A 15,966-nucleotide genomic window follows, 5' to 3' on the forward strand; every position below is an offset into this window, starting at 1 on the left:
CCCATCTACTATAGCCACCCTAAACTCTTGGGACCAACTGCATACCACCCTCCGCACCCAGACGGCCATCTCCACCTCCTTACCCATTACGACAGTAGCAAAACTAATCCCCAACCTCAATCTGAATGCATGGAAGGCCTGTGGAATCAATACCTTGGGGGATGCTATGGGATCCCATGCGTTACTCCCATTCCCCTCCCTGCAAGAAACTTTCTCATTACCAGCCTCAGAAAACTACCATTATATACAGATAGCCCATTGGTGGAAAGCCCACTTCCACAACTACTCCCCACCAGACGCACATTCCCAACTAGCCCTCTCCCGACCCAACCTGACGCACTCTAGGGGAGATATCTCCTTCTGGTATAGCACCCTGATGACCCCCCGTGAATTCACTAAGACATCCGCACATAAAAAGTGGGAGTCTGACCTGGGCATCCAGTTCACCCCACTCCAGTGGCGCCGGATCTTCTTATCTTCCTACTCAATGTCCCGCTGCCTCAACCACACGGAGATGCACGTCAAATTGATTAACCGACTTTACTTGACTCCAGACCGCCTTCACACTTTCTGGCCGTCATGCTCCAACCAGTGCTGGCGCCAATGTGGGAACATAGGCACCATATATCATATTTTCTGGACTTGCCCCAAACTTAGAGCATATTGGGAAGAGGTATTCAGATTAATCTCCACAGTCATCCAAATAACCCTCGCCCCTGACCCAACGATTGCCTTGCTACAGGTGTTCCCCCAGGAAATCCCTCAAGGGAAAACTTATGTTCTCGGACATATTCTTATCGCTGCTCGAGCAAACTTGGCCCAACACTGGAAGCAGGCATCCCCACCCCCTTTCCTTCAGGTTATCCTAAAAACAAACCACCACTTCCATATGGAGACCAGCTTCCTCCCCCAATCACCCAAATCCTCCCCCTCACACTCCCGTTGGTCCCCCTGGAGCAGATACACAGCCGAAGAGGAGGGAGCCGGGGCCCTGCCCTCCACTTCCTCTCCCCAAGGGCCACAATTTAACCTGAACGAACACCCTGAGTCCCCCACCACACCAGGAGTATAATTCTATAGACGTCCCCTCCCTACACGGTGGCTACTAGGCCCCCTCTGGAGGTGGCGACCGAGACGGGTGTGCTAGTCTTCCTGCACTGGTGGGGTACTGCATTGCACTAAGATGTTGTGTACTAGGCTTTGTCTCTGTTTTATATGTCAATATGGATCGCTCTGCGTAGCGACTCGTTCGGAGATGTCTATTATGTTGATTCCAACTTAATTGTATTGCATTTGAAGTCCATCCCCCCCCTCATTCCCCCCCCATGCTTCCCCCTTTTTACTTTCTGTACCCCATATAAAAAATTTGTACCAATAAAAATCTATTGATGTAAAATAAAAAAAAAATAAAAGATCAGAGGTGGAGCTACTTACTTCAGCTGTAAGTGTGTGGAGACCTAGAAAATGTGAACTGTTGGGAGTCCTTGAGGACCAAGGTTGAGAACCCCTGTTCTAGAAGAATAAATAGAATCAGATTGGTTGACCCTAGCTACATCCCATCTTCAATTGAACGCTCACCTTAGTAAATAAACCCCATATATATTGATGGCAGATCAGAACTATTTGGCCCAACTAGTCTGGCCTTAGATAGAAATGATTAATTAAATATCAGAAATCTAGGAGATAGATATGAAATAGGGAGAAAGATAGATATGGAGGTGATCCTTTTAAGCGTGAAATGCTTTCATTCTGAAACAGCAGACTGACACATTTGGGTATTCAATTACAGTTGAAACTGCCATCTTGTCAGAAAGATGGCAGTTTCCAACTAATTTAGGTCGGAAAGGTGTTCCGACCTATTTAATATGGGCTGTCATGTTGGAAATCACATGGATCGTCGGAATAGCCTCGGATTCACATGTTTATGTCGGAAACAAATGGCAAATCCCACAAGTTTCGGCTCGTTTCTGACCATCTCAATTCGACGTTCAAAAAATAAAAAAAAAGTCGGATTGAGGAGCTCAAACGGGGGACCCGCCCCTCTTTGCAGCTACATGAAACGCTGGGATATAAACAGCCTAAGTCCCCGCTGTCTGGGTGTATATTCTAGGAGTAAAAAATTGTAGCCTTTAATGAGGAATTAAGAAGATATTCCAACAGGAAGTGACAATGTTTGCACTTCATGGAGGAGGAGTCTGGAGATTTTTGCCATCGGAAGGACTGCAGACTTTGGACCAGGGACCTACCCAGCCTCAGCTTCTTGGAGCCTAGTAGGGTGCATGCCTATTCCGGAGGCACTCTGCATATATTCCACCTGTGGCTCCACAACTAGGCTTGGGTAAGGGATATCCCTGTCCTTTTTAACATATTACTGACCCAATTGTCAGTGTTTTTGGATACTTTTTATGTTTGTATTGTATCTGTCCTGTTTGATGTTTTTTATATGAAATAAATAGATTTTATATGTGAGAAGCCAGAGCGCCTGGGTCCTTACACAAGCCATTTGCTCAATATAATTTTTTGGTGTAAGCAACACCAAGTAAGGTACCGGGGTAGCTCAGCTAATTGGAGCTCTCAAGGAAAGGGGATTGAAACTACAAAAGCAATGCTAACCTCATCTAGCGATCCCAGGTTAGGTTTTCGAGCAGCTGACAAAGGTGGTGCCCTGGTAATCCAGGATTAAGAAAAATACCATTTACAGTACAAGTCTACAAATAGTAAATTAAACGAAGACCCCGCAACCATTGTTTAAAATATAAATTTTCCGAGATCCTACAGGGATGGACGGCTTCCACTTTCGCCTATAGTGCCTGTATTCTATCGCATTACGAAGATACACAAGTCACTGGAGGATCCCCCTGGCTGCCCAATTATGTTGGTCACAGAATCACTTTTGAAGCCAACTTGTGTATATATAATCGACAGCATTTTACAACCGTATATAAAGGAACATCCGAGATTTGTTTTGAATAAAACATCACTTTTGAGAAAACAGGACATGTTACCGAATCTGGAACCCGACACCTGGCTGGTGACTATTGAGGTGTGTAGTCTGTACACCATAAAGCGGGCAGCGAAACGCGCGTTGGCGTTAGCTAACCGCGGGGGGAATGTTATTTTGGAGGGGAGTTTGAATATGTTGGTGACCTGTTATTAACTATATGCGCTACAGGACAGGGAGAGCCAGTATATTGTGTATGATTGGACCCTATGCTGAGTGTGGAGTCATTACATATGGCAGTCAGTACTAGAACTATTGACTCAGTTATTACAGCTCTATTACGATGCTGGGATTAATCGACAGCTGTCATTGAAGATTATTTGTAAAATGTTATTCAAACACTAATCCTCAGCACGTAGTGACTCCCATGCACGAGATTAATCTCTCTTATACTGTCAGTAACCCATACTGGTCCTGTAGCGCTTAATATAGTTTTAAGGTGGTCTATTCAGTTCACTGGGAGATTGTGGATAAGTGGGAAATTCTATCCCTTAATTTGACCACAGTCCTCTGATATAGTGAATTTATACCGCCCAAGTAACTATTTCTGGGGAAGTGAATGCCTATACCCAGTGGAATTGAGTCTCAGTGTGCTGGGGCTGGACTGGTTGCCTTGATATAGCATAACGACTCATAAAGATAATACAGGTTTCACCTTTCACCTCAATACATGACCTATTTACACACCAGGTTGTGTGATTAAGTAGTACAGTGAAGCACATAGTTGACACAACACTGATACTGAATCTCCCCCCCCCCGTGGAGGAATTAGGATACTCTGTATCCTTGATAGGTGTGAAGGAAAAGACAACGTTATCCTCTACCTATTTTTGATTCCACATCTACATGTTTATGTATGTCTTCAAAATATTCGCTGCATCTATTTTAATAAAAATTGAATAAAAGTTATGTTTTAAATTAAATATATTTTTCCATCCTCACTGAGTGCACCGCCACCCCAGCAGTCTTTTCTGTTTTCTCCATGTTTAATCACTGCATGGGCGGTAGCACACCCCAATATTTATGAGCAATTAATTTACTAAATATTTAATAAAGGGGTTTTGGTAATAATTTACTATTATTGTCCTGTGCGGTAGCCCTATCCCTATCTCTGTGTACACCATAATCCCCTATAACATGGGGCTGGTTTCTGGGTTATAATATTGATTTAATTATTGAGTTATAATTTTAGATTTTTTTTTTACCAAAAATGTATAACAATTGTTTTTATTTGCAGCAGGTTGGCTGTGCTATGGAGGCAGCAGTCGTCCCCTCACAAGCCAAAATTTTTATGTTTGATATAGAACATTATTTTTTTCTTATGTCAATATTTCCAGCCGTATAACTGTTTTTCACGTTATATTGACTATCTGTTTTTATTTTGGAGAGGTCCAATTTGTGACCTAATACTCATTGAAGCTCAAATTTTTTATTCTAACCCCGCCAAGCTGACATTCAACTACCGCCAAGAAAGTATTTATTTCTTTGATGTATCCATTACCTTCATTGAAGGTAGCCGGTCTACTAGCCTATTCAAAAAGGCTACAGATAGGAATAATCAGTTATACCATTCAAACTGTCACCCTGTGACAATTGATCCGTGGTCTCCCCCACTCACAACTGCTTAGGGTGAGGAGAGTGAATTCGGATGATCAAACTGTGCCAGTACAACTTAATGAGATGAATAATAACTTTGTGGATCATGGATACAATCGTGTGGAATTAATTACTATTAAAGACAAATTATTTGCTTTAGAAAGGAAATCCCTACAAACCCCCAAAGTGGAAAACGGTGTTGACTTATTTCAGGGGTCAACACTTATTATATTTGCAGCCCCCAAATCATTCCCATGGCAGAAAAATGATGGGATATTATACAAACTGAACCCGAACTTAATTTTGGTAATACAGGCTAATGCCCAGTTTTAAATGGGGGCGTAGCCTTGGGGACCTGCTGGTAAAAACTAATATTGTAACCCAAACAGGTAATCCAGTGTAAGAATGTGGGCTGCATTTGTTGTACCTGTACTACATGCAGACTCCTCATCACAGATGACACATTTTTCCACCCCTTATCAGGATGCCTTTTTTTCATCAGACACACATTGAAATGCAATTCCAAGTATGTCGTGTATCAAGTATTGTCTCTGTGGATTAAGTTATACTGTATCAGCAAGAACAAGAGGAGCTTTAAAGAATGGATGCAGCCCATTGGTCTGCCATCAGAAAAGCCCTGAAGACAGGCACTAGCCAACAACCCCTGGGCCCATCACTTTGCAGAAGCTTCCCATAATTTTGCCTGCTTAAAATATCATATGATCGACCACATTCCCAAATCAAATCTGAATTAGGACGATGGGTACCATGGCCCCAAGAGGGCTTTAACATGTTCCAATAAAATATGCTATAATGGAACTTGCCGTAGCAGGCATACTTATATGCCTATAGTATACTTATAGCCCTCCTAAATTTGTATTTGGATATCTTCTTGTACAGTATATACTTTTTTTGTTAGTTTACTTTGTTAGTTTTTTTAATTGATATTTTTGCGTGTTGTGTGTGTGTAGCGGTGTATTGACTGACAGACTTTATACAGTATTTCAAGAGGATATTTATATACTCTACTATTAGTAGAAACTATCTACATATTTATTCCACTGTTTACTATTTTTTTATTGTGCACAATCGATTAGCGATCTGTTATGGTTTGCTTTGTCACTCATGCACCGAAGGGCGGCTACACTGAATGACGTCACTCGCACAAAATTCCCGCTCGTGTCCCACCTGGATGGTACTTAAGCTATGTTTATTTGTCTATTTATGCCTGACAAAAACACTGTTGAGTATTGAAACGCTGCTTTGATTGTCATGAATAAAAAAAAATACACGTTTCAAGTGGATGGAGTGCCACGTTCCCATTGTGTATATATACTCTGCTATCATGGGCACCTACATGCTGTTTAAAGATGCTGTGCAGGACCTTGGAGGAGATAGATATATATAACACACGATGCACAGTGTAATCTCACATTTAAGGAAAGCAGTGGGGGCGCATAGGAGTCATGATGTCCCCGTAAAAGCTTCAATAAATATTACAGTTTTGGACAAAGCTTGGCACCAAAATATTCCATTAAATTAGTGAACAGCATGATATTTTGAGTTACAATTTGTTCTACCAAACAGTTAATTGTATATAGAAAAGTATTGTGAAAGAGGGGAATTTAAAATTGCCAGTATTCACATATTGATAGCCTACTTTAAACATTAATAAATTAAATTCAATCATTAGCCTAAATATGAAGTCATTTTTAGTTATTAGAAAAAAATATGAACAATATATTTCTATTTCAATGAATAATCAAGTTCAACTATAACATAATAATAATACTAATATGACTCACCTTTAATTGTTTCTTCAACAACTTCCACTACCCGATCAATTTGCTGCACCTAAGCATAAAAAAATAAATAAATAAAAATGAATACAGGCATTAGTTTGACAATTTTAACATTATTTTTGTACTGAACCATTGATGATATGGAGAAAAAAAAAAAAAATCGGGGACATTTAGTAAAATGAACTGGAACAATATAACAAATGAACAGCAAAAAAAAACTCCAACCCCAGCATTGTTGGAAGCAAGACTTCATTCTGATAAATGTATGAAAACAATATAAATGTAGGAAGGCTTTGATAGATAATCTTTCGGCGCTAATATGATTCATAGGTCGCCGATTCAGAGTAAAGGGATATCTCCCATAGATCCTCAATATAAGGCACAGAAAAAAGTAATTTTACTCTAAAACTTGGCGCCCCTTTCACGGACAATAGAATAGGACAATCAATGAATACTCAGGAATTTTGTTATACTCTCCTTTTTTCATGTACTCTCTCCACTGTTCAAATTTACATTAACTTTTCTCTTTCCCAAAGTAGTCCTCGATGTTTATATGTAAATAAAAAACATAAAAAATCCAATGAGTCTTTGTTATACTTTTATAATTATTTAGAATGTATCACGTAGGCGTACATCAACTCACTGGTAGTGTAAATACACATATCTGGGTTTCTTTAAATGGGATATCGTACCCCTACTCACGATCAAGTGTGGTTTTCAAAGCATATAGTGGTTTCTTTCAACTCCTTTCTCTTAAAAAAAAATCGATTTATTTCAATGAACACTCCAATAAGATATCATACAAAAACATACACTTTAAACAGACCTCAGGGTGAAGGCAGAGATGTCATGCAGTCTACACACAGATTCCCAGAGATCCGGACCTGAAAAACGTGTGGACAGTCACTTTCCCACTTACCTTCTTCCCTTATGGTCTGGTGTACAGGGATAAACAATAAAACAGCTGCTAACCCCGAGTTACTGCCGACAAGCCGGCGGTGACCTGGGGGAGCGGCTGGAAGCACCGTCAGAAGGGGATGCGCGTGCCTCTCGTGACCTGCCCCATCTGTATAAGCTTTGAAAACCACACTTGATCGTGAGTAGGGGTACGATATCCCATTTAAAGAAACCCAGATATGTGTATTTCAACTTACTACCAGTGAGTTGATGTACGCCTACGTGATCCATTCTAAATAATTATAAAAGTATAACAAAGACATTCTTTACACATTGGATTTTTTAATGTTTTTTATTTACATATAAACATCGAGGACTACTTTGGGAAAGAGAAAAGTTTATGGAAATTGGAACAGTGGAGAGAGTACAAGAAAAAAGGAGAGTATAACACAATTCCTGAGTATTCATTGATTGTCCTATTCTATTGTCCATGAAAGGGGCTCCAAGTTTTAGAATATAAATGCAGGGTCCTATAGTTTGCATACAAATACGATTGTGGGAGGATTGTGTATGCATCGTCGCACACAGAGCCCCCTAAGAAGAAAACTGAATAACAGGTAAGTGAGTGCCAAAGAGAAGGGGGTTTTGGAAACTAGACACAACCTAATAATGCCTCATCAGTAGGGAAGTTTTTAAACCGCAATAACATTATCTGTCTGTGGGGGTGCTATGCTGAACAACCAGAAGCGATACTGGGTATATACAACAAACAGAAGTTGGTTCTCGACAATATTCACAGATCAGCACAGTTACTTACCTGTTTTCTTCAATTTTTGCTATTGGGGAGTGACGCCCTCTTTTTAGTTACGGGTGCTTGACAAAGCAGCACATTGCACAGTGGCCCTTATTCAGATCTGTATGCAGTACACATTTGTTCTCAGAATGGGCAACACCATGTGCACCGCAGTTGGGGCAAATTTAACATGTGCAGAGAGAGTTACATTTGGGTGGGGTGTGTTGAAACTAAAATCTAAATTGCAGTGTTAAAATAATGCAGCCAGTATTTACCCTGCACAGAAACAAAATAACACACAAATCTAACTCTCTATACATGTTACATCTGCCCCAACTGCAGTACACAGGGTTTTGTCCATTTTGAGAACAAATTTGTATTGTGATCAGATCTGAATAAGGGCCAGTGCCCCAGATATAATCTTATATCATATTTTGTATGTTATCAGTATACAGGTTGAGTATCCCGTATCCAAAATGCTCGGGACCAGGAGAATTTTGGATAACGGATTATTACGTATTTCGGAATATTTTAATATTTCAATGATGTATTTTGAAGTATCTTGCATGTATGCTGTATAAACACATAATATACACACAAATATATTTTATTACCACATAAAATACACACAAATATATTTTAATTGTTCAAAAAACAAGGTTTCAAAACGTGAAACAAAATGTGTGTACTATCTCAGCACTGAATTTGAATGCCAAGCAATCATTGTCTTGCACATATATAGTGCCAGTTACATATCATGTCCCCAGTGATGCTGTTACAAATGTCCCCAGTGAGTTTTTAGCAAAAAAATTTTTTTTTTTCACTTTCTGGAATGTCCGTATTTCGGAATAATTCGGATAACGGATACTCGGATACGGGATACTCGACCTGTATAAAAGTAGATAGGGTAAAAAAGGATCGGTCTAAAAACAGCTGTTCTGAAATTCAGAGGGAAAGGTAATAAAACACCCCAGTCCTGTAATACCTCTTTCACACTGCAGCTCTAAAACGGTATATTGCAGATTTTTAGCCTTTTTAAAAGGTTAGAGCTGCAGTGTGAAAAAAAAAGAGTTTTAAATTACCGGTTCAAGAAAACCGGTAATTCAAAACGGGTAAAAAGAAGGGTCCTACACGGTTCAGACCCGTTATTTGTGCAGTGTGAACAGGTCTGAACCGGTATATTGGATCCTACACTGCTCCCCCCTGGTACTTGTAAGCTTGTATGCCTACTCCCCCTACCCTGGTACTTGTATGCCCGCTCCTCCCCCTCCCCTGGTACTTGTCAGCTCACAAGGGGGAAGCTTACTCCCGTAACATGCAGAGCGGAGGAGGGTGGCAGCGGGAGCCTAAGCATCTCCTGTCCTTGCAGTGCCTGCTTTGCCTCTCCGTAATCTGGCTCACAAAAGGGGCTGGGAAACATAAAGAGAAGCGAGGGGACAGGCAGGTGCCGATACAGTGAATGGGGGCAGTGATCACCATTCAGAGAAGGGGGGGGGGGGGGCAGGCTGGGGGACAGAGTGAATGGGTCAGAGTGGGGGACATAGTGAATGGGAATAATACATTGAAGGAGGGTTAGGCTTGGGGACATACAGTGAATGGGGCAGTGATGGACATTTAGAAAAATCTAAATTTACAACTTCAATATGTTGCCATTTTCTCAGACAAGTATTAACTCCAAGAATATAAGGAAACCTTTTTTTTATTTTTATTAAAACAAAAATAGTTCTCTGCTTTCTATAAGTAAAATAAACTCTTAATATTTGAAAATAATGACAGATTAAACAGATTACTATCTTGCAAAAAATGCCAGATACAATAGACATTTTAAGCAATGTTAAACCTAAATAGATCCTTTCATTTGCTGAAATCATCATTATATAAATACAGAACATTCTGGCAATCATAAGCATAAAAAAAATAAAAAAATTACAGCAGTGGACTATCTAGGGCAGAAATCTTTAAAATCTAAAACCTGTATCTCACCTACTGTGTAACATTTTAAAAGAAAATGGATGTAATGACAGAAAATTTGATACAGGTTGAGTATCCATTAGCCAAATTTTTCCAAAAGCCATAAGTTCCCAAATGTATTTTTTCGGGGTGCTAAAAACCTACTGGGTGTAACTGGCACTACTGGGGACCATGATATGTAACTGGCACTAAATATGTGCAGGAAATTGATTGCTTGGCATTAAAATCAGTGTCTGATAGTACACAAACTTTACAGGTGGGGGTCGGTCCTCACTATTAGCGCTCACAATAAATGATTCAACCACACCTCCCTTAGGATTTAGTGGCGATCCTCTTCTCCAAAATAACGACAGCTTAGAATTAAGAACTCTGGACCATTTTCATACTCCAGGTCAGCACACACTCCATCTCAATGGATTTCCACATAGGAAGAGAGGAGAACAACGATTGCGCAATACCACTTTTATTTATGTACACACAAATCAGACAAATCAATGTTTGATTTGTCTGATTTGTGTGTACATAAATAAAAGTGGTATTGCGCAATCGTTGTTCTCCTCTCTTCCTATGTGGAAATCCATTGGGATGGAGTGTGTGCTGACCTGGAGTATGAAAATGGTCCACAGTTCTTAATTCTAAGCTGTCGTTATTTTGGAGAAGAGGATCGCCACTAAATCCTAAGGGAGGTGTGGTTGAATCATTTATTGTGAGCGCTAATAGTGAGGACCGACCCCCACCTGTATCCTTGTGATACTTACCTGTTTCGTGTCAAGTTACCGCCATTGGGAAGGCGGCTAGGGGATTGGACTTCACAACTAGCAGCCATTTGAACTATTTCTGTTGTTTTATTCAGTTTGCGCAGAACCGCTGTGTTCCGTTTGAATTTCTTTTTCACACCAGTACACAAACTTTGTTTCATGTTTTAAAACCTTGTTCCATGCACAAATGAAATACATTTGTGTGCATTTCATGTGTTTGATGTGTTTATAAATGCAAGATGCCTCAAGATACAGGTTGAGTATCCTTTATCCAAATATCCGTTATCCAAATTATTCCAAAAACCATACATTCCAGAAAGTGAAAAAAAAAATGCTCGTGGTAATAGCACATCTAAATGATTGTTTGCATTCAAATTCATTGCCCGAGATAGTACACAAACTTTGTTTCATGTTTTGAAACCTTGTTTCATGCACAAATAAAATATATTTGTGTGTATTTCATGTGTTTGTACAACATAAATGCAAGATACATCAATTGAAATATAAAAATGAAATAAGGAAAAATCAGTTATCCAAAAATTTTCTGATCCCTTGTATTTTGGATAAGGGATGCCCAACCTGTACATCAGTGAAAAATAAAAATATTCCAAAATATGGAATAATCCGTTCCAAAATGTTTATGGTTCTGAGCATTTGGGATAAGGGATACTCAACCTGTAATTGTTTTATCTCAACTTTTTACTGGCAAATAGAACAGTAACACATTCTACAACATCATAGGTGGTACTGTATATTTGTAATATACTAAATACATTCAGCAGATGCAGACCTAAATAATTATCAGAATCATAGCAGGTAAGGATTTTTAACATGTGGGATTTTGCTGATCCCCAAAGAAATTAGTCAATCGGCCCCTTAGTTGTATGACCCACATTAGATTTCAAACCATTACAAATAATGGGCCAAATTTTGCATGAATTGCTAATTAGAGATATCACAGCGAACTGTGGGCAGAAATGTGCTGCCCAGACAGAAAGAAAAAACACCCCTTGAAAAAATGTGCATGCATCGCAAATAGTGGTATATTTGCAGATCCATTCACAAAAACGGAACCATCAGTTTCTATCATCTGCACCAGTTGAGTGCTTCCACGAATCTGCTCAAGAATTGGGCTGGAAGTGGTCATCACTGACAACAGAAACCCAAACTAAAAATGCCTGGGCACTTGAGTAATGTCATGTTTCCACCATTAAATGCCAGCTTACTGTTAATTAAACTATGGCTATGCTGTGACTTCTATGCATATGGATATTTTATTGCTGATTGACCCCTATGACTTAATTTTGGAGACTATCTTCTAGTGAACAATTTTCCCAATCCATTCATAACATACTTCAGGTGAGGTTTTCCAGATTTCTGTCTGTAGAAACAGGTAGGAATGGGCTGTAACTAGGGTTATGCTAGCTCTGTCATCACACAGGGTGCAGCTCCATGGGTGCAGCATTGTTACTGCCACATGGCACCTCTATATGACTTCCACAGTGCCTAGAATGGCATCCTGCAGCCAATAGCGCTACTGTGTTTATAGTGATACCCTAGTCAGGCACATTACAGCTTTTGGTACTATCATGGGCGTTCTTAAGAAAGCCCAGGTAGAGCTGCCGCCACTCCACTTGACGTCATGTTGTCATAAGTTAGGGTGAGGCAGCACAGAGCGCAATGCCACTGACTTAAGTCATTCATCTATCTCCACATTTAGATGTAATGAGTATTATATATGAAATTATAGTCCTTTATAAGTGACATGCATTGACATCTCCACCAAGGAAATTAATGGTTCAGAAGGTATAGAATCTAAACGAATCAGTCGTTTCTTTAGGTTGAATCCACAAATAAAGACCTTCATAATCATCGATACACCTCACAAAATGATGAGAATTGTTGGTTTTCTTCCCCACATTGGGCACTGTAAGAATATGAGAAGAAAATAAATGCTAACAAAACTTCTCAACATAGTATATTACAGTAAGAAGAGGTCTTTCTTGCACGAAAGCTCATCAGAAATTTCTGGGATGGCACTGGCTGGATGGCACTGGATGATCAGAGAAATCCTCAGAGAAACGGGCCAATAGGGAATCACCAGGAGCCACTTCATTGGAAGATAATAAATGCATTATTTGTGCTCATTTAGCTTAAACTATGTGATTTTGGCAGATCAGGATGAGAAATTGGGTGAAATTGGCCCCAATTGCATGTGTATGACATCCAATCTGAGGTCCTGTGCGCATCAGACTGGACTCAGAGGTCGGACGTGCACAGACCCCTTCCTGACGGCGGGGAACGGGATCGCATGCAATTCATCACATGCAGAAGGTCATGGGCGGCCACACGGGAGCATTGCATAGTTTGCATAGGGGGGCCTTTATATTCACGAAACAAATAAGCCAAAAAAAAAGGTATAACACCCCCAACTGGGGATGTTTTCTGCTGACTAAAGAGTATGCCAAACATATTTGTAGTTATGGAGTTGAAAATGAAAAATGTTGCCACACATTTACATTCACCATGTACTTAACCTAGGAAAGTATTCAAAAAATTTTGTTCATCACCGTTAAGATTTCTTTTCTTCTTTTATCTCGTGGTGGGTAAGCTAACACACTGATTTGTTAAATGTAATAGTGTTTTCAAGTGAAACATTAAAAGGGACATTTATACATGGAATTACCAGGAGAAATGCAGTCACTACCATTCCATTATCAGTGAAAGGCACTGCAATGCCTAGAGAGCTTCTCCTGAGAAATAGACTTACGTTGGTGGGAAAGGATAAAATCATTTTTAAAAGAGGTTTAAACCTTGTTTCATTGGCGCTTGATGCGCCCTCTCTGTCTTAACAGCATGTAAAATGTGTTATTTTAAATGTCACTTATCTTGTTTAAATCACAATTTCCATCAGAAAACTTCACGTATGTAAGACCGTATCACGTCCTCTGGCATATTTTGCTGTAAAAAGAGGGCTAGCAGGCTTTTTAAGCCCACAGACAATTAATTCAGCTGCACTCCTTAAGATAAGTGGATGCCCTGCGTGATCCCACTATGTTTTTCTATAGCTTTAAAGCATGACATGGCACCAGAAAGCAGCGCTCGCAAATAGCTTGGAAGTTGAAAGCTATTCGCCTCATTCAAATAATCAGAACTGCATTTTGTTCCATTTGCTGTTGAGGGGCTGCTTTGCTTATTGAAAACTTCACTTGCATCAATTTTAATTAAACTGCTCACTTTTCCTGAAAGTGGGTGCTTGTCTGTGTGTTCATTTTCACTTCTCCACTCTATAATTTGGAGGGTTAAGTCACCAGCGGAGCCGAGAAATGTATTATTGCATATGACTGCCATGGTAACAGATGGCTTAAGAAATCATTCAACTCCACATTAAAGTAGAAAAGGTCTGTCTCTTTCATTGCATAAGCGTAGTGGTTAAAAATGATATTTTTATCCTGAAAATGCATGGTGTTTGTGTATGCACTTGACTGCGCCGCCTCCCCCCTGTGTGCACACGTCACAATGTCTCGCAGCATGTACCCTGCATAATTCTACAATGAAATAAACAATTATAAAATATGGAAAAATAATTACAAAAACTAACGAAATTGCACATATTGGTGGTTTGGGACAAAACAACTACTAATACAGATGTGTCCTAACTAAGCTTTGCTCTGTGTGTGACACGGGGGCATATGTATTAAGCCTAAAGAAGAGATAGAATCAAAGGGTATAGGTCGTTGGGTCCACACTATTAAGGTCGACATACACACGCATTAGGTTATCATTTGAGACAAAAACGTGAAAAACTCATGTCACCTAATGCTTGTGTCCACCTTTTGAAAAACAGTTTTATAAAGTGCTGAAAAATATGGCGCTGCACATGGTAAAAGGCATGGAAATGTACAGAGCCGGCCCTAGCCTAAATGACGCCCTAGGCAAGATTTTGTCTGTTGCCCCCTAGCACCGCCACTAGTTGCCTCTGACCCAGCTCCCCTTTCCCAGCACCATCAACCCTTGTCATAGCAGTCATCATTTTGGTGCTCCTACCCGCAATATTTTAAATAGAAACAGTGCACACATTCGGTGCGCAGCCCAAACAGGGGTGTGTTCTTGCTGGGAAGGGGCATGGCCACACAATAGTACCCCCAATTCAAATTATGCCACACAGTAGTGCAACTTTATTCACATTATATCATGCGATGGTGTCCCTTATTCACGTTACATCACACAGTAGTACCACTTTACCTTATATACATTACTCCTCACATTATTCACATTATACCCTAAGAAAAAAATCCTGAGAAAATATTGTATTTTAAGCACCTCCATGGCCACACTGCAACTCAGCACAAAGCAGTGTGTCCTGGGCAGAGAAGAAGAGCTGCAGCTGCTGCTGTCACTTAATGGGAGGGACTCCGGGGCCCCCACTGGGCCCTTCCATCAGACTTTGGCCTGGGTAATTTGTACCCCCCTACCCCTTTCTCTCGGCACCCCTGATAATACCACACAGTAATGCGCCTTACACATGACACACATTATTAATCTCCTTATAACCATAATGCCCCTTACACATTATGCCAACCTTTATTAATGCCCTTCATACACATAATGACACACATAATGTCCCTTACACATATGTTGCACATTATTAATGCCCATTACACATATGTTGCACATTATTAATGCATTTATACATGACACACATAATGCCCCTTACACATATGCCGAACACTATTGCACAACCAACCCACCCGCAGACAGCACTCGCACGGCCGCTAACACTGTGACCTCTGCCTCTGCTTGGATACAGATGTTTCCTCTTACATCTTGACTCAATAAGCCATGCAGCTCCTGGCATTTTTTGCTGAAAATTCATCTTATTTGCATTGTTATGACACACAAGGAGCTTCAGATGATTAAAATGATATGCAGCATGCCTATATTCTGTGAGCGACTGTGGCTGTACCTGCATACGGAATGCTATGTTACAGTGATTTCCATGAATACACTATTTCATATGCAGATACAGCCTCACTCACACACAGAATATAGGCATGCTGCATATTAATTTAATCAGCAGAAGCTGCTGATGCCCCTAGGCATTCCAAATGCCCTAGGCAATTGCCTAGTTGGCCTATGCCTAAGGCC

At 40.2% G+C, this 15,966-nt stretch overlaps 1 protein-coding gene across 2 annotated transcripts in view; it reads right to left on the minus strand.

Annotated features, from left to right (window-relative positions):
- CDKAL1 (CDKAL1 threonylcarbamoyladenosine tRNA methylthiotransferase) overlaps positions 1-15,966 on the minus strand; it is a 794,854-nt gene that overhangs the window by 596,063 nt on the left and 182,825 nt on the right. For both annotated transcript variants that reach the window (XM_083187848.1, XM_083187847.1), the window contains exon 6: positions 6,403-6,451. In XM_083187848.1, the coding sequence (XP_083043974.1) occupies positions 6,403-6,451 (49 nt within the window). The remainder of the gene's footprint in view (positions 1-6,402; positions 6,452-15,966) is intronic.

Source organism: Crinia signifera, chromosome 5 (assembly GCF_055691185.1).
Source record: "Crinia signifera chromosome 5, ASM5569118v1, whole genome shotgun sequence".
NCBI lineage: Eukaryota > Metazoa > Chordata > Amphibia > Anura > Myobatrachidae > Crinia > Crinia signifera.